This window comes from Neoarius graeffei, chromosome 27 (assembly GCF_027579695.1).
Source record: "Neoarius graeffei isolate fNeoGra1 chromosome 27, fNeoGra1.pri, whole genome shotgun sequence".
Taxonomy (NCBI): Eukaryota; Metazoa; Chordata; class Actinopteri; order Siluriformes; family Ariidae; genus Neoarius; species Neoarius graeffei.
The window spans coordinates 19,914,221-19,933,271 of record NC_083595.1 but is presented as its reverse complement, the minus strand read 5'-3'; the positions used below and the strand labels follow the sequence as shown (position 1 = coordinate 19,933,271).

General features: G+C 40.5%; 1 protein-coding gene across 1 annotated transcript in view; it reads left to right on the top strand.

The window, feature by feature from the left end:
- hoga1 (4-hydroxy-2-oxoglutarate aldolase 1) overlaps nt 1-19,051 on the top strand; it is a 208,984-nt gene that overhangs the window by 19,324 nt on the left and 170,609 nt on the right. The window contains exon 4 of the mRNA XM_060911451.1: nt 7,262-7,396. Coding sequence (XP_060767434.1) covers nt 7,262-7,396 — 135 coding nt within the window. The remainder of the gene's footprint in view (nt 1-7,261; nt 7,397-19,051) is intronic.

The window sequence follows — 19,051 nt, the reverse complement described above, 5'->3', positions numbered from 1 at the left end:
ACATACAGGCATGCGTCTGTATTGGAAATCACAAAATGGGCTCAGGAATATTTCCAGAGAACATTATCGGTGAACACAATTCACCGTGCCATCCGCCGTTGCCAGCTAAAACTCTATAGTTCAAAGAAGAAGCCGTATCTAAACATGATCCAGAAGCACAGACGTCTTCTCTGGGCCAAGGCTCATTTAAAATGGACTGTGGCAAAGTGGAAAACTGTTCTGTGGTCAGACGAATTAAAATTTGAAGTTCTTTATGGAAATCAGGGATGCCATGTCATTCGGACTAAAGAAGAGAAGGACGACCCAAGTTGTTATCAGCGCTCAGTTCAGAAGCCTGCATCTCTGATGGTATGGTGTTGCATTAGTGCGTGTGGCATGGGCAGCTTACATATCTGGAAAGACACCATCAATGCTGAAAGGTATATCCAGGTTCTAGAGCAACATATGCTCCCATCCAGACGACATCTCTTTCAGGGAAGACCTTGCATTTTCCAACATGACAATGCCAAACCACATACTGCATCAATTACAGCATCATGGCTGCATAGAAGAAGGGTCCGGGTACTGAACTGCCTCCAGTCCAGATCTTTCACCCATAGAAAACATTTGGCGCATCATAAAATGGAAGATACGACAAAAAAGACCTAAGACAGTTGAGCAACTAGAATCCTACATTAGGTTAACATTCCTATCCTTAAACTTGAGCAACTTGTCTCCTCAGTCCCCAGACGTTTACAGACTGTTGTAAAGAGAAAAGGGGATGTCTCACAATGGTAAACATGGCCTTGTCCCAACTTTGAGATGTGTTGTTGTCATGAAATTTAAAATCACCTAATTTTTCTCTTTAAATGATACATTTTCTCAGTTTAAACATTTGTTATGTCATCTATGTTCTATTCTGAATAAAATATGGAATTTTGAAACTTCCACATCGTTGCATTCCATTTTTATTTATAATTTGGACTTTGTCCCAACTTTTTTGGAATCGGGGTTGTACAAATACCCAGAGCATATGGGCATTGCTTTCAAAACAATGGCAGGTGAACTGTTGAGGTCCCCCCCCCCCCCTTACCTATGCACAGTTATACTGACCTTTCTGTGAGAAGTTTGCATGTTCTCCCCATGTTGCGTAGGTTGCGTAGGCTATCTGCTGGTACCTCGTATAGTGAAGGCTACATCAGGGGGCAGAGCCTTTTCTTACAAAGCCCCACTGTTATGGAACAGCCTTCCAAGTAATGTTCGGGAATCAGACACAGTCTCAGCATTTAAGTCTAGGCTGAAAACATATCTGTTTAGTCAAGCCTTTTGTTAATGGTGTTTATGAGGTAAAGGAGTAGATCTGGAGGGTCCTCAGACATAGAGTGTTTTGGTAAACTGGGATGTATGGATGCTGTCAGTCCCCACTCGCTTGCTCACTCGAGTTTGTTGACGGTGCAGTGGCTGGCTGCTTTATGTCCCGGGGCTCCCTCATGCCTGTGTTACCTTCTGGCTCTCTCCTTTTAGTTATGCTGTCATAGTTAGTTGCCGGAGTCCCTGCTTGTACTCGGTGCAATATGTATACTGTTCCTACTTATTCAGGTGACATTGGGCATACCTAACCACCTGTGTTTTCTTTCTCTCCCCCCCCCCACCCCAAATCTGTCCCTCTGAGTTACATGGAGTCAACAGGAAATCTTTTGGTGGAGACGGTGGGGACCTCGACTGGCTATCGTAGCCTACAGGGAATCGGCCGTCAGACATTCTGTCGCATGTCCCAGACCCGGTTAAATGTAACTGAATTGTCTTGGCCAGGCCTAACGGTCCCATCTGCATCTCATCATTGCTGAGGAGTGTGCTCCCATCACCCAATCAAGCATCCAGCCAGAGCAGGCCATGATATATTTTTTACCATATTAACATGCCATTGTGCGTCATGCCTGATGTAAAGACTCTCGTCTCTGCGAGCCTACCACACAGATTTAATACTTGTCATTTTTAGGGCATACCTAACAACGTGTTTTCTTTCTCTCCCCCCCGCCCCCCCATCTGTCCCTCTGAGTTACATATTGATCCTGGGATTGAGATGCTGGCCTCTTCTGCCCCTCGGACCTGCTTGATCCATCCTGGTGCCCTGTGTCTGGTCGGAGTTTTATCGCCCCACTCCTGTGAAGGACGGCCCCATGAGGACAGTTGAGGGTTATACCTGTTAAAACTGTTAATATTATAGTCAGGCTGTCTGTTGTTGCCCAAATGAGGATGGGTTCCCTTTTGAGTCTGGTTCCTCTCGAGGTTTCTTCCTCATGTCGTCTGAGGGAGTTTTTCCTTGCCACCGTCGCCACAGGCTTGCTCATTGGGGATAGATTAGGGATAAAATTAGCTCATGTTTTAAGTCGTTCAAATTCTGTAAAGCTGCTTTGCGACAATGTTTATTGTTAAAAGCGCTGTACAAATAAACTTGATTTGATTTGATTTGGTGCTCCAGTTTCCCCCACAGTCCAAAGGCATGCATTCAGTTAACTGGTTACTCTAAATTGCCCATAGATGTAAATGTATGTGAATGGTTGACCTCTATAATAATCCAGCAGAAGGCAATGGGAAACCACAACTGGGGCAGTGGTTGGTCAGTGGCTAAGGCTCTGGGTTACTGATCTGAATGTCATGGGTTCAAGCCCTAGCACTGACAAGCTGCTACTGTTGGGCCCTTGAGCAAGGCCCTTAACCCTCCTTGCTAAGAGCATCTGCTAAATGCCTGTAATGCAATTTAATGTAATGTAACTGCAGTTGTCCCTTGAAACTCTGATGGAGGTCAGCGTGACCACATCACTGTAGTAGGAACTTTTACTGAAATCTGGAAGCCCTCGTTAATGATATTATCTTTACTTTGTTTATACATTGAAACACACTTGCTCGATCAAATCCAGTTGAAAATATGTCCATGTGGTGCATTTTAAACATTTTTGTTTGTTTGTGCAAACCATGCACCTTTGACAGTGTGTTTAATACAGGAAACAACTTCAGTTACAAATGCCCAAACTGTGCTTGTTCTATTTCCGGGACATATTATGTGGATAGCAGTCAGATGTGAATTGGGACTCTCTCCTGGGTTTTATTGACGATGAAAACACAGAAGTGCCATCAGCCACTTTCTCATCTTCCTATATAGGAACACCTGACTATGAGTGTTTTAAAAAGAAGGGCCTGCATTTTCTGCATCTGAACGCAAGAAGCCTTCTGCCAAAAATTGATGATGTTCGATTGCTAGCCAAGGAGAGTAAAGCGGCCTTTATAGGCATCACTGAAACTTGGCTGGATTCAAGTGTACCTGATGCAGAAGTCTCTATTGAAAATTACATTCTATATAGGCAGGATAGATCCCGTATGGGAGGTGGTGTCTGTACTTTCGTCCGAAAGGACCTTGCCTGTAACTTCAGACCTGAATTTGGACAGAATGGTCTAGAGACAGTGTGGCTCAAGATACTGCTACCAAAATCTAAACCTTTCTTTGTAGTTGTTTGCTATAGACCTCCTAAACAAACAGATTTTTATGATTTACTAGTAACATCATTGTGTAATATACCAAACATTTGTGAATCTGAATTAATTTTACTTCAGTAAGAGAAGTAAAAGCAATAGTCTCATGAAATTTTTATCATTTTGTCAGGTTCTTGGTGTTACTCAGTTAATTACTGAACCCACCAGAGTGTCTGCATTTTCCAAATCAATCAGAGATTTGATCTTTGTTACAGATCCTTCTAAAATATGCCAGAGTGGCGTTGTACACATGGGTATTAGTGATCATAGTTTAATATTCTGCACAAGGAAAATCTGTAGAGGCCAGATCAAAAAGCATAATTCAGTATTAATCAGATGCCCCAAAAACTATTCCAGTGCTTTGTTTTGTGAAGAGTTACAAAATGCTGACTGGTCAGTAGTTTACTCAGAAAAAATATTGATTTAGAATTGATTTAGCTTTTAAAAATGTATTCACTTGTGTATTGGATAAATTTGCCCCAATCAAGAAAGTATGCCTAAAACAGCGCACTAAACCCTGGATTGATGATAGCATCCTTGAGTCTCTTAGAGCCAGAGACAAAGCTTTCCATGATTTCAAAAATGCTTCAGATCCTGTTATAAAACTAGAATGTAAGAGAAAGTTCAATAAAATTAGGAATAGGGTTCAATTTCTAGTTAAAAAAGCAAAAGCAGATTACATCCAAGGGGTGGCATGGTGGTGTAGTGGTGTCGCCTCACAGCAAGAAGGTCCTGGGTTCGAGCCCCGGGGCCGGCGAGGGCCTTTCTGTGTGGAGTTGCATGTTCTCCGCGTGGGTTTCCTCCGGGTGCTCCGGTTTCCCCCAGTCCAAAGACATGCAGGTTAGGTTAACTGGTGACTCTAAATTGACCGTAGGTGTGAATGTGAGTGTGAATGGTTGTCTGTGTCTATGTGTCAGCCCTGTGATGACCTGGCGACTTGTCCAGGGTGTACCCCGCCTTTTGCCCGTAGTCAGCTGGGATAGGCTCCAGCTTGCCTGCGACCCTGTAGAAGGATAAAGCGGCTAGAGATGATGAGATGAGATGAGATTACATCCAACATAATGTAGAAGCCAATACCAAAAATCCTAAAGAACTGTGGAAGGTGCTTAAAAATTTAGGATTACCTACTAAAGGCGTCAGATCTACTTCCTCTTCGATTGGACTCCAAATCGACGGGGAAGTTTGTTTTGAAAGCAAAACAGTTGCTCAGGAATTTAATAGGTTTTTTTTACAACAGTTGCTGACAAGCTAGTTTCAAAGCTCCCACAGGGTACTGGCAAATTTGGTCTAAAATTTGTTGAAACTTACTATAGTAGGTTAGGAATTCAGCAAAATAGTTTCTGTTTAAAACCAGTCTCAGAAGACCAGGTCTTAAAAATTATCAACAGTATTAGTGCAAACAAAGCTTCTGGCCTAGATGGATTGCCTGCTAAATTTTTGAAAGATGGGCAAAACAGGTCTGTCGTCCATTAACCTTCATTGTAAACATGTCAATCAACCAAGGTGTTGTACCTAGTGAGCTTAAGGTTGCTAGAGTCATACCAATCCATAAAAAGAGTAGTACCCTTGATGTTGGGAATTATAGGCCAGTATCAATTCTGTCTATTATGTCAAAAGTATTAGAGAAAGTGGTCTGCCAACAGATAGGGAGTTATCTTGATGAACGTAAACTGATGTATGACTTGCAGTCTGGCTTTCGCAAAGGGTACTCAACGGAGTCTTGTCTGATCTATTTGACAGATCATATCAGGAACCAAATGGATAAGGGGATACTTACTGATATGGCGATGCTAGACTTACAGAAGGCATTCAATACTGCTGACCATCAAATTTTAATTCAAAAATTAGACACACTTGGTTTGGATGAGATTTCTAGGAATTGGTTTAGATCTTATTTGTGTAATAGGAATCAATTAGTGGATATAAATGGGACTTTTTCTGAACAAGCCAAAATTACTTGTGGGGTACCCCAGGGGTCAATTCTGGGGCCCCTTTTGTTTTTAATTTATGTGAATGACATGAAAGGCGCAGTTGACTGTGACTTGTTGCTATATGCTGATGATTCGGCTGCAACAAAATTGAATCTAAATTGGAAAATGAACTTGGCTCCATTTGTGATTGGCTAATAGATAAGTTGTCGATCCATTTAGGCAAAACGGAATCTATTCTATTTGGTTCTAGAAAACGTTTGCAGCAAAATTCGGCACTTTGTATAACTTGCAATGGGGTCCAAATTCAAACTAAATCTTCTGTTAAATATCTAGGGGCTGAAATTGACCAGTGTCTTACTGGTCATCTAATGGCTGCATATTTGATCAAAAAAGGTACATCTAGACAAAAATTTTTGTTCAGGCAAAGCACATTTCTCACTGGGTCTATGAAAAAACTCACTTTGATTACTCTTGTTGTTGGTGGTATAAAAGTCTCACTTCTAGAGACAAATCCAAAATTCAAATTTTGCAAAACAAAATTATAAGATTTGTTCTTGGTCTCTCTCCTCGTTCTCATATTGGTGCTTCAGAATTTAGACAGATAAATTGGCTTCCAGTTGAAAAAAGGGTAGATCAAATTATACTCTCACACACTCACAAAATTGTTTTGGGCAATGCTGCTAGCTATATGTACATGGGCTTTATTCGGTTAAACCAGTATCATCATTACCAGACAAGGAGAAGTGCATCAAATTTTGTTATAAACAGAGTAAATTCAAATGATAAAGTTTCTTTCAGTCATGTTGCAAAAACGCTTTGGAATGCACTTCCTACCTCCTTGACCCAAATTATCGATTCAAAATTGTTCAAATTTAAGGTCAAGGAGTACTTTTTACAGGAAATTGAAAATAGCGAAAATAATGTCTTCATTTTTTATTAATCTTTTCATTTTTCCAGGTCTTCTTGCCCGAATTTCTCTTCCCCTTGGCATTTGGTACCTTTCGTTTTCTACCCTTTATTTTCATTTTATCTTTGTTTACAAGAGTTTATTTACACTCACTTTGTATTTAATTTTATTTGTGATATTTGTCAGTTTATATGCGATATCTATTTTAGTCCATTGTATTTAATTTATACTTAACAATGCTACACATGTGATATTATATTCTAATCTGTGTTGCGCAATCTTATGCTAACTTGCTTATCTGTTTTTTATGCACATTTATTTTTTGTTTTTACTTTTTAGTTGTAATTATATTCAGTTTATATGCTTATGTTCTTAATATGTTTTATTTCTGACTTTCCTGTTTGTTCATATTTTTTCTACTGTTTGACACACCTAAAATTTATTTTTTATTTTTAAATAATATTGATTGAGTTATGTCATCTTATAATTATTGCAACTTTGAAATATTCATTATACTCAGTTTAATCAATTATTATAATATTTTGATGATTCTGTGATTTTAAATATTATTTTAATTTTGTCATCAACAAATAACATCTAGTGACTATAACAATATATAGGACCGCAATGGAAATAAGAGACTGTTTTCCCTTTATTGCATTTTTATCCTGCAACTATATTTTAAAATATCATTGACATTCTATTAATTTTAATTTGTATTTTTGTTGTTTTTATGCATTATGCACTTGTAAATTTTTAGTTTGTCTATCTCTTTGTTGCAAATAAACTCAATCAATCAATCAATCAATCAATTGTTTGCTTGGCACTATACACTGAGGGTTTGCTCCAAGCTTATTAGTGTGTAACATTCCATTAACTGCTGCTTCTAAACACTCCATTTTCTAACACACAGGTAGCAGATTCCAGTCCTGTACCCATCGTTCTCTATAGTGTGCCAGCCAACACCTTTCTGGATCTGCCTGTGGATGCAGTGGTACAGTTATCCCAACATCCAAATATAGTTGGCATCAAAGATAGTGGTGGAGATGTAAGAGACACTTTCATTTTATTGTATTTTTTTTTTACTCAATCATGGGTTTGAGTTAAGAAACAAACCAATTAATTATCTTGCTTCTTAATGAAAACCACGCAACACAATAAAATTCTTTAGTGCCTTCCCACCTCCTAAAAACAAGCAGATAGGTGCATTTGCTCTGAAATTCCCCCAAATGTGAATGAGTGTGTCAATAGGTGTCTGAATGGTGTTCTGCAGTGGTTTAGCAATCCCATACAGGGTAAATTCCCATCTGGCACCAGTGTTCCTGGGGTAAACTCTGGATCCACCATGAATCCTGACCAGGGAGAGCAGTAACAGAAGATGAATGAATGGATGAATGAACAAAATTTTGGCACCTTTCAAGATAAACACCTTAAGAAATTGCTTACTTTTCCTAAAAAAGTTCACTGAATAATTTGATTTTTAAGGAATTATGTTAAATGGGTATACATAAAAATCTTTTTTGTTTTTCCCATGGTTATGTATGTATATACACTCCCTCCTCCCAGTATTGGAACAGCAAGGCCAATTTTCTTTTGTGTTTGCTATACACTGAAAACATTTGGGTTTGAGATCCAAAGATAAATATGAGGTGATGGATCAGAATTTAAGCTTTAACTTACTGATGTTTACACCTAGATGTGTTAAATAACTTAGAACATGGGACCATTTATTTGAACCCACCCATTCTTCAAGTGATCAAAAATATTGGAACATATTACAAACCGGTATTTCTTGCTTCCCAGGTGTTCCGTAGTTGTTAAAGAAGGCAACTGGACTTGCTTGAAATCCTTGAAGACATTTCATCTCTCATCCAAAAGGCTTCTTCAGTTCTGCCTGACTAGTAGGGAGTTTCAGGTATTTATCCTCTAATGAATCAAAAGCAACCCTAAGGAGAGTCATTGAGGTCACATGGGTCACTGACCCTCTCAGTCGTCCTGTAGGTTGTTAGGGTCACTGGAGTCCAGGTATGAATGGTGTTGGCAGCCTAGAGGATCATTAGGCTGATCTGTGAGTCATTGGCTCTCTGTCATCATTTGAGTCAATGAAGTCAGCTGAGTTTTGGTGTGGATATGTATTCAGTTTTCTGGGAAGTGTGCCAAGGACTGCATTGTAGGTGGCTGATAAGTGCTGTCTCAGACCATCTCCTCTTCTGCTCCACCTACCACTCACATGATGGAAGAGAGAGTCAACAACTCACAGATTGCCCTAACAACCCTCTAGGCTACTAACACCATTCACATCCAGGTGGGGTTTACATTGGACCGTATCAGCGGATCATCAGATTAACGTTTTTAAAACGATTAGTGTGCACACAGCACCACCAATACACGATTCGCGTGCACACAGCAACACCAATACACGGATACGCTCGGCTCCGCAGGCATCCTGCGCTCCAAATTACTCCGCCCTGAACAGCGAGTGCCCTCTGGAGGGTGCGCACTCCGGCCCTGCACAGCTCACAGAGCGCGCGAGTATAGCGCACGAGCAGTGATTCGGGACTGAGCCGCTGTGTGTGTGATCTCAGTGCATATCACTTACCACTTGCAAGTGGAAGGATGGCAAGCCTAAAGACAATCATAACTACACAATGGGCAGTATTTGCATCAGTATTTGCAGTATTTTCATACTTTTATACTCTTTAATGAAAGGTGATACAAGGCGGAAGTCCGCGCCGTTTTTCAGCAGTCGCATCACATGACCAACGCCAGCGAATCAGGAAGGTGGATGTCACAGTGATGTTGTCCAATGACGACGCCAGCTAGAGCTCAGCACAGCGTATCCGCGTATTCTCAATGTTTACACAGCACCGGACCAGACACGATCTAGATTGAATACGTGGACCCTGGCGGATTCCCGTTTCCCGGCGTTTCCAGGCAGTTTAATGTAAACGGACAGTGCATCCGCGAAGAAAATGAGACAGATACGGTCTAATGTAAACTTGGCCCCAGCCTCCAGTGATCCTAACAACCTACAGGATGACTGAGAGGGTCAATGACCCATGTGACCTCAATGATTCTCCTTAGGGTTGTTTTTGGTCCACTAGAGGATAAATACTTGAAACTGCCCACCCGAAACTTGCTTGAAATCCTTGAAGATGTTTCACCTCTCATCTGAAAGGCTTCTTCAGTTCTGTCTGACAAGCCAGAACTGGGGATAGATTAGGGATAAAATTAGGGATAAAATTAGCTCATGTTTTAAGTTGTTCAAATTCTGTAAAGCTGCTTTGCGACAATGTTTATTGTTAAAAGTGCTATACAAATAAACTTGACTTTACTTGACAGAGGCTTCTTCAGTTCTGTCTGACTAGACAGAACTGAAGAAGCCTTTCAAATGAGAGGTGAGACGTCTTCAAGGATTTCAAATCACCACTTATCAGCCATCTGCAATGCAGTCCTTGGCACACTTCCCAGAAAACTGAATATATTACACCAAGACTCAGCTGACTTTAATGACTCACATGATGACAGAGAGAGCTAAGGACTCACAGATCACCCTAACGACCCTCTAGGCTGCCAACAGACAGAACTGAAGAAGCCTTTCGGATGAGAAGTGAAACGTCTTCAAGGATTTCAAGTAAGTCCAGTTGCCTTCTTTAGCATCTACGGTTTACGATAACCTGGATGACTGAGAACCTTCAGGTGATCCCTGTTGGATTGATTGTTTAGACAGTTAATAGCTCTGATAATAGCTCTTGATTTGAGTCCTGGGTTTTGCCATGTGAAAACTGCCTTTATTACTGTAAAAAACCCTTTGTGGGAGTGTGGAGGAACATCTGTTGTCCGAAGAAACCTACAGCAAAAAAGCTCTACAACCAAATCACTTGGATAATCTAAGTCAGAAAGAAGCAAAGGATATATATATATATATATATATATATATATATATATATATATATATATATATATATATGCAAAAATTATAATTTTAGTGGTTATGATCTGTACAAAATTCCTCGAAATGATTGGAGTGACAAAACAGATTTGTGGCCTAGCATTACCTAAATGTTGGAATGTACGTTCTTTTTTTGAAGTGTCCCTACATGGAAGAACAGTTAAAAAAACTAAAAAAGCAAGAAAACTTTTGTGGAAAGAATTTTTCCCAACATCAGCTTTTGGGAACAGAATGTTGCAAAAGCCAAAGCATTTACACTTAAAGGACTTCAACCCGAAATGATGGCTCGATGGTATTGCCACCCCTTCATATCTCAACAACCTCAAGGACATCTAGTGAGATAGCTAGATGCACTCTGTCATTTATACATTGATACTTATTGTTAAAGCAAAATATGAAGTGTTATTATTTGTAAAATGACAAAATATTGTGCACTAGACTTTCTAACAATTCGTATTGTCAGATTTTATTCTAATTTTACCTAAGAGTGGATTATACAATAATTACAAACTCTAACACAATCAGCACATTCCAATTGTATCTACCGTGGTGCTTGAAAGTTTGTGAACCCTTTAGAATGTTCTATATTTATGCATAAATATGACTTAAAACATCATCAGATTTTCACACAAGTCCTAAAAGTAGATAAAGAGAACCCAGTTAAATAAATGAGGCAAAAATATTATACTTGGTCATTTATTTATTGAGGAAAATGATCCAATATTACATATCTGTGAGTGGCAAAAGTGTGTGAACCTCGAGGATTAGCAGTTAATTTGATGGTGAAATTAGAGTCAGGTGTTTTCAATCAATGGGATGACAATCAGGTGTGAGTAGGCACCCTGTTTTATTTAAAGAACAGGGCTCTATCAAAGTCTGATCTTCACAGCACGTGGAAGTGTATCATGGCACAAACAAAGGAGATTTCTGAGGACCTCAGAAAAAGCATTGTTGATGCTCATCAGGCTGAAAAAGGTTAAAAACCATCTCTAAAGAGTTTGGACTCCACCAATCCACAGTCAGACAGATTGTGTACAAATGGAGGAAATTCAAGACCATTGTTACCCTCCCCAGGAGTGGTCGACCAACAAAGATCACTGCAAGAGCAAGGCGTGTAATAGTCAGCAAGGTCACAAAGGACCCCAGGGTAACTTGTAAGCAACTGAAGGCCTCTGTCACATTGGCTAATGTTCATGAGTCCATCATCAGGAGAACATTGAACAACAATGGTGTGCATGGCAGGGTTGCAAGAGAAAGCCACTGCTCTCCAAAAGGAACATTGCAGCTCATCTGCAGTTTGCTAAAGATCACGTGGACAAGCCAGAGGGCTGTTGGAAAAATGTTTTCCATAGACAACATATCAAATGTCGAAAGTGAGACATTTTGAAATTTCATGACAGCAACACATCTCAAAAAAGTTGGGACAGGGGCAATAAGAGGCTGGAAAAGTTAAAGGTACAAAAAAGGAACAGCTGGAGGACCAAATTGCAACTCATTAGGTCAATTGGCAATAGGTCATTAACATGACTGGGTATAAAAAGAGCATCTTGGAATGGCAGCGGCTCTCAAAAGTAAAGATGGGAAGAGGATCACCAATCACCCTAATTCTGTGCCGACAAATAGTGGAGCAATATCAGAAAGGAGTTCAATAGTGTAAAATTGCAAAGAGTTTGAACATATCATCATCTACAGTGCATAATATCATCAAAAGATTCAGAGAATCTGGAAGAATTTCTGTGTGTAAGGGTCAAGGCCAGAAAACCATACTGGGTATCCGTGATCTTCGGGCCCTTAGATGGCACTGCATCACATACAGGCATGCTTCTGTATTGGAAATCACAAAATGGGCTCAGGAATATTTCCAGAGAACATTATCTGTGAACACAATTCACCATACCATCCGCTGTTGCCAGCTAAAACTCTATAGTTCAAAGAAGAAGCCGTATCTAAACATGATCCAGAAGCGCAGACGTCTTCTCTGGGCCAAGGCTTATTTAAAATGGACTGTGGCAAAGTGGAAAACTGTTCTGTGGTCAGACGAATCAAAATTTGAAGTTCTTTATGGAAATCAGGGACGCCATGTCATTCGGACTAAAGAGGAGAAGGACGACCCAAGTTGTTATCAGCGCTCAGTTCAGAAGCCTGCATCTCTGATGGTATGGTGTTGCATTAGTGCGTGTGGCATGGGCAGCTTACACATCTGGAAAGACACCATCAATGCTAAAAGGTATATCCAGGTTCTAGAGCAACATATGCTCACATCTAGACAACGTCTCTTTCAGGGAAGACCTTGCATTTTCCAACATGACAATGCCAATCACATACTGCATCAATTACAGCATCATGGCTGCATAGAAGAAGGGTCCGGGTACTGAACTGGCCAGCCTGAAGTCCAGATCTTTCACCCATAGAAAACATTTGGCGCATCATAAAACGGAAGATATGACAAAAAAGACCTAAGACAGTTGAGCAACTAGAATCCTACATTAGACAAGAATGGGTTAACATTCCTATCCCTAAACTTGAGCAACTTGTCTCCTCAGTCCCCAGACGTTTACAGACTGTTGTAAAGAGAAAAGGGGATGTCTCACAATAGTAAACATGGCCTTGTCCCAACTTTTTTGAGATGTGGTGTGGTCATGAAACTTAAAATCACCTAATTTTTCTCTTTAAATGATACATTTTCTCAGTTTAAACATTTGATATATCATCTATGTTCTATTCTGAATAAAATATGGAATTTTGAAACTTCCACATCATTGCATTCCGTTTTTATTTACAATTTGTACTTTGTCCCAACTTTTTTGGAATCGGGGTTGTAGGAACAGTATACATATTGCACCGAGTACAAGCAGGGACTCTGGCAAAACTAACTATGACTGAAAGGGGAGAGCCAGAAGGTAACACAGGCATGAGGGAGCCCCAGGACATAAAGCAGCCAGCCACTACACCGTCAACAAACTTGAGTGAGCAAGCAAGTGGGGGACTGACAGCATCCCTACATCCCAGTTTATCAAAATACTCTATGTCTAACAGGGCTTTGAACCGGTTCAAGGAACGAAAACGAAAACCGGGAACTTTTTCTATTTCACATGGAACAGAAACGAAACCAGAAACTTTATTATTTTTTATGTTCCGGAACAGAAACGCTTATTAAAAATAATGGTAACCGGTTAATACCGGTTTTTATTTCGTTCCTCAAAGTTTCCGTAGCCTACAAATAAAAAAGTCATTCTTCTCCTGCGCAAGTTTCTATGACCCGCTGGGGTTCACTTCCTGTGTGACAGTCGCTGACTGAATGGAGAGAGCGGGAAGGTGTACTACTATCACGTCTCCATGTGATAATAAGTGAATTACTGAGTGTCTGAGCAAAGAAGAGCCTGAACGTTGCAACCTCCCTATTGGCTGTTTGTAAAAATGTATCAATTGTTGCCCTTCCCACGGGAATCATCGCGGACTCGAGAGACGAGACCTGACGAGTTAGTTCGTTGGTCGCAGAACAAAATGTCTGGACACAAATCGGGTTTTCAGAAAAGGAAAGAAAATAAACGGAGGGTCGAAAATACAAAAAAGGAGGCAGAAAATGCAAAACGACTTTTAAGGTAGGACAAATGGTTACTTTTTAAGGCAGCCCGCTGTGGCTGCAGGCCTTCAGTTGTGTCATTGAATGGTTACTTTTCTGAGGCAGCCCGCCGTGGCTGCCTGCAGGCTTATTTATTATAGCCCATTTAGTTAAAATAGTTGATATAAAATGTTTATAGTTATAGTTATGTGATGGTTGTCCTGATTTAGACTGTTTTTTTTGTTGGGGGGGGGGGTTGCGCGATGTTGCACCCGGGTCCAGATTAGGGCAGAACCGGCCCTGGCTACATTTCAGGTGTAGTTTGTTTTATGTATGTATGTATATATGTACTTGCATAGATGTGTACTTGGTCTTCCAATATGGCGCCTAACAAAATCTCGCGGCGCGGTGACGTCATGCGGTAGCCCTCTACAGGGCCTGACTAGCCTTTGGTAACACACTAAACGAATTATCTTTCATTTTTGGCACTTTTTCTGTTTGTGTAGATGGGAAGACATACTGAGAATCCAAATCGCCAACATTTGAAATAATAATTGTTTTGAATTATTTCTTGTCTTATTTAATGAAGGTTGTAATAGAATTAGCCTACATTTGGCTTAAGCTGGATGAGACAGAGACATAATTTTATAGCCATTTGTTAAACAGCTGACAGGGAACGTAATTAACCGTTCCGGGAACGAAATTTTTTTGTTCTAACCGGTTCGGGAACGTCTATTTAATGGTGGAACCCCAAACCGGAAACGTTAAAATTCCGTTTCTGTTCGGAACGAACCAATAGGAAAAAAATTCTGGTTCAAAGCCCTGATGTCTAAGGACTCTCCAGATCTACTCCTTTACCTCATAAACACCATGAACAAAAGGATTGACGAAACAGATATGTTTTCAGCCTAGACTGAAAGGCTGAGACTGTGTCTGATTCCCGAACATTACTTGGAAGGCTGTTCCATAATTGTGGGGCTTTGTAAGAAAAGGCTCTGCCCCCTGATGTAGCCTTTAGTATACGAGGTACCAGCAGATAGCCTGCACCTTCTGATCTAAGTAGGCGTGGCGGGTCATAGAGGAGCAGAAGTTCACTCAGGTACTGTGGAGCAAGACCATTAAGGACTTTAAAGGTCAACAGTAGTATTTTATAATCAATACGAAATTTGATTGGGAGCCAATGCAGTGTGGATAAGACAGGGGTGATGTGGTCATATTTTCTAGTTCTAGTCAGGACTCTTGCTGCTGCATTTGGAACTAACTGGAGCTTGTTCATGTACTTATTGAAACATCCAGACAGTAATGCATTACAGTAATCCAACCTGGAGGTAAAAAAGCATGAACTAGTTTTTCCACGTCATGTAGTGACATTAAATTTCTTATCTTAGCAATATTTTTGAGATGAAATAAAGCTATCCAGGTAATGTTATCAGTGTGAGTTTCGAATGAAAGGCTGGGGTCAATAATCACTCTGAGGTCTTTTACTGCTGCACGTGGAGAAACAGAAACGCCATCCAGAGTTACTGTGTAATCAGAAAACTTATTTCTAGCTGCATGTGGTCCGAGTACAAGTACTTCAGTTTTGTCAGAGGTAAGCAGAAGGAAGTTAATAAGCATCCAGTGTCTAATGTCCTTCACATATTCCTCAATTCTATTAAGCTGGTGTCTCTCATCAGGTTTAGCAGAAACATAACTGCGTGTCATCAGCATAACAGTGGAAACTAATACATTGTTTACAAATAATATCACCCAGAGGTAACATATATAAAGAAAAAATCAGTGGCCCCAAGACAGAACCTTGTGGAACACCAAACTTTACCTCAGTATGTCTAGAAAAATCAGCATTTACATCAACATACTGATAGCGATCAGTTAAATAAGACCTGAGCCAGGAGAGGGCCATTCCCTTAACTCCCACAACATTTTCTAGTCTATCCAGAAGAATGGAATGATCAGTGGTATCAAATGCTGCACTAAGGTCAAGCAACACAAGCAGCGAGACACAGCCTTGATCAGACGCCAACAGTAGGTCATTTACTACTTTAACCAGAGCTGTCTCTGTGCTATGATGAGGTCTAAATCCTGACTGATACATTTCATGGATGTTATTCCTATGTAAATATGAGCATAACTGCTGTGCCACAGCTTTTTCAAGGATCTTGGAGATAAAGGGGAGGTTTGATATTGGCCGATAATTGGACAGCTGACAGGGATCAAGGTCAGGTTTTTTAATCAGGGGTTTGATAACTGCTAGTTTAAAGGATTTGGGTACATAGCCGATCCTAAGAGAAGAATTGATTATTTTTAGAAGCGGTTCAATTATTTCAGGTATTATCTGTTTGAATAGACGTGTACGGTAGGTAAGGGATCTAGTACACAAGTTGAGGCTTTTGATGCGGAGATTAATGAAAGTGATTCAGTTTCTCTAAGGCTACGTTTACATTACGTCGAATCAGCGGATCATCAGATTAATGTTCTTAAAATGATTCGCGTTTACACTAAAACCGTTAGCCGTGCACACAGCAACACCAATACGCGGATACGCTCGGCTCCGCAGGCATCCTGCGCTCCAAATCACTCCGCCCTGAACAGCGAGTGCCCTCTGGAGGGTGTGCACTCCGGCCCTGCACAGCTCACAGAGCGCGCGAGTGAAGTGAACAAGCCACGATTCGGGACTGAGCCGCTGTGTGTGAGATCCCAGCGCATATCACTTATTACTTGCAAGTGGAAGGATGGCAAGCCTAAAGACAATCATAACTACACAATGGGCAGTATTTGCATCAGTATTTGCAGTATTTTCATACTTTTATACTCTTTAATGAAAGGTGATACAAGGCGGAAGTCTGCGCCGTTTTTCAGCAGTCGCGTCACATGACCAACGCCAGCGAATCAGGAAGGTGGATGTCACAGTGACGTTGTCCAATGAGACGCCAGCTAGAGCTCAGCACAGCGTATTCGCGTATTCTCAATGTTTACACAGCACCGGAGCTGATACGATCTAGATTGAATACGTGGACGCTGGCGGATTCCCGTTTCCCCGCTTTTTCAGGGGGGTTAATGTAAACGGACAGTGCATCCGCGAAGAAAACGAGACAGATACGGTCTAGTGTAAACGTAGCCTAAGGGGAGTAAAACATTCTAATTGCTCATCTGATACAGTTATATTGTTAACTACAGGGTGACTTACATTGTCTGACCTTAAATTAGTAGTTTGAATTTTTTGTTGGATATTCTCAATTTTGTCATTCATGAAGTCATAGTGACTACTACATACTGTAGGTGTGCATGTGTCTATAGTAGACTTATTCCTGGTTAATTTTGCTACAGTATTAAATAGGAATCTAGGATTATTTTTGTTATCTTCTATTAGGGAGGAGAGATATGGTGATCTAGCAGCACTAAGAGCTTTTCTATACTTCAGGAAGCTCTCCTCCCTAGCTAATTTGAACGCTTCCAATTTTGTTTGACGCCATTTACGTTCCAATTTTCAAGTGGTCTGTTTTAAAGTGCGAGTGTCATCATTATACCAGGGTGCTAATTTTTTGTCTCTGACCATTTTCCTTTTAAGAGGAACTACATTATCTAAAGTATGGCAGAACGTTGACTCTAAGCATTCAGTTGCCTGATCAAGTTCTGCAGGGGCTGACAGTGACCCAATCAAAGTTGATAACTCTGGGAAATCATTTATAAAGCTCTGTGCAGTAGTTGACTTGAATGTATGTTTAATACAGTAGCGTGGTGAGGTGCATATATTATTACTCAGACATATTTTGAATGAGATGAGATAATGATCTGAGATAACTTCAGACTATGGAAGTGTGACTGTATTTTCTATGTTTAACCCGAATGTTAGTATTAGATTGAGGGTGTGACCACCATTATGGGTCGGTCCTATGACATTCTGATTAATCCCTACTGAATCTAAAATGGACACAAACACTGTTTTCAAAGGGTCTTCTGGGTTATCGAAGTGAATATTAAAATCTCCGACAACTAAAGCTTTGTCTCAGGAAATAACCAGATCTGAGATAAAATCTGCAAATTCAGAAATAAACTCAGAATATGGCCCCGGGGGCCTGTAAATAATAAGTACCGGAATTAACTGGGTAGACCTATTTTTCGAGGCTACATACATTATATGAGTATGAAGAACTTCAAATATATTAAATTTATGACCAGGTTTTTGTGTTGCACTTCGATAATCATTATAAATAACCGCGACGCCTCCTCCTCTGCCAGTTAGACAAGGCTGGTCTATATAACTGTATCCATGAGAACTAGCTTCATTTAATGCTATATATTTATTTGGCTTAATCCATGTTTCAGTTAAACAAAGTACATTAAACTCCTGATCAGTCATGAGTTCATTTACCATTAGCACTTTAGATGCAAGAGATCTAATATTTAATAGCCCCACCTTTAGATCAAAGGTGTTGGCAGCAGCTGTACAATCAGTATGATCTAACTTTATATTGATTAGGTTACTGGAACAAACACTCTGAATATTTCTACTTTTTTGTTGAGCTCGGGGAACAGACACAGTCTCAATGTAGTGGACCCTGAGTGACGACTCAGTGCAGCTAGCAGACAGTCGGTATAGCCTGTTTGTCTGCTCCCTGGCCTTGGCTCTGGATTGTCAGAAATTAACTAGGCCTGTTCTGAGACTATGATCTATGCTGCAGGAAAATGAGAGCAGCACCTTCCCGAGTGGGATGGATACTGTCCAGCCCTAACAGGCCAGCAGTGCCCTCAAAATTAGCCCAATTATCTGTAAAGCCCACACTGTTTTCAGAGCACCACCTGGACAACCAGCAGTTCAGTGACCATAACCTGCTGTAAGTTATATCACCATGCCTCATTGGGATGGGGCCGGAGCATACTACAGCATCGGACATCGCCTTCGCTAATTTAAACACCTCTACAAAGTTACTCTTAGTAACCTCAGACTGATGAAGGCGTATATCATTAGCTCCTGCATGGATAACTATCTTTGAGAACCTGTGCTTGCCTAGGACCCTAAGATTACCTGCTATGTCCGGCACCCTGGCTCCCGGTATACAACTGACTAAAGAAAACGTCAGGTCATCTGTCCATGAATCTCAAGAGAATGTGGGTCATGCAGCAAGACAATGACCCTTAGCACACAAGTCGTTCTACCAAAGAATGGTTAAAGAAGAATAAAGTTAATG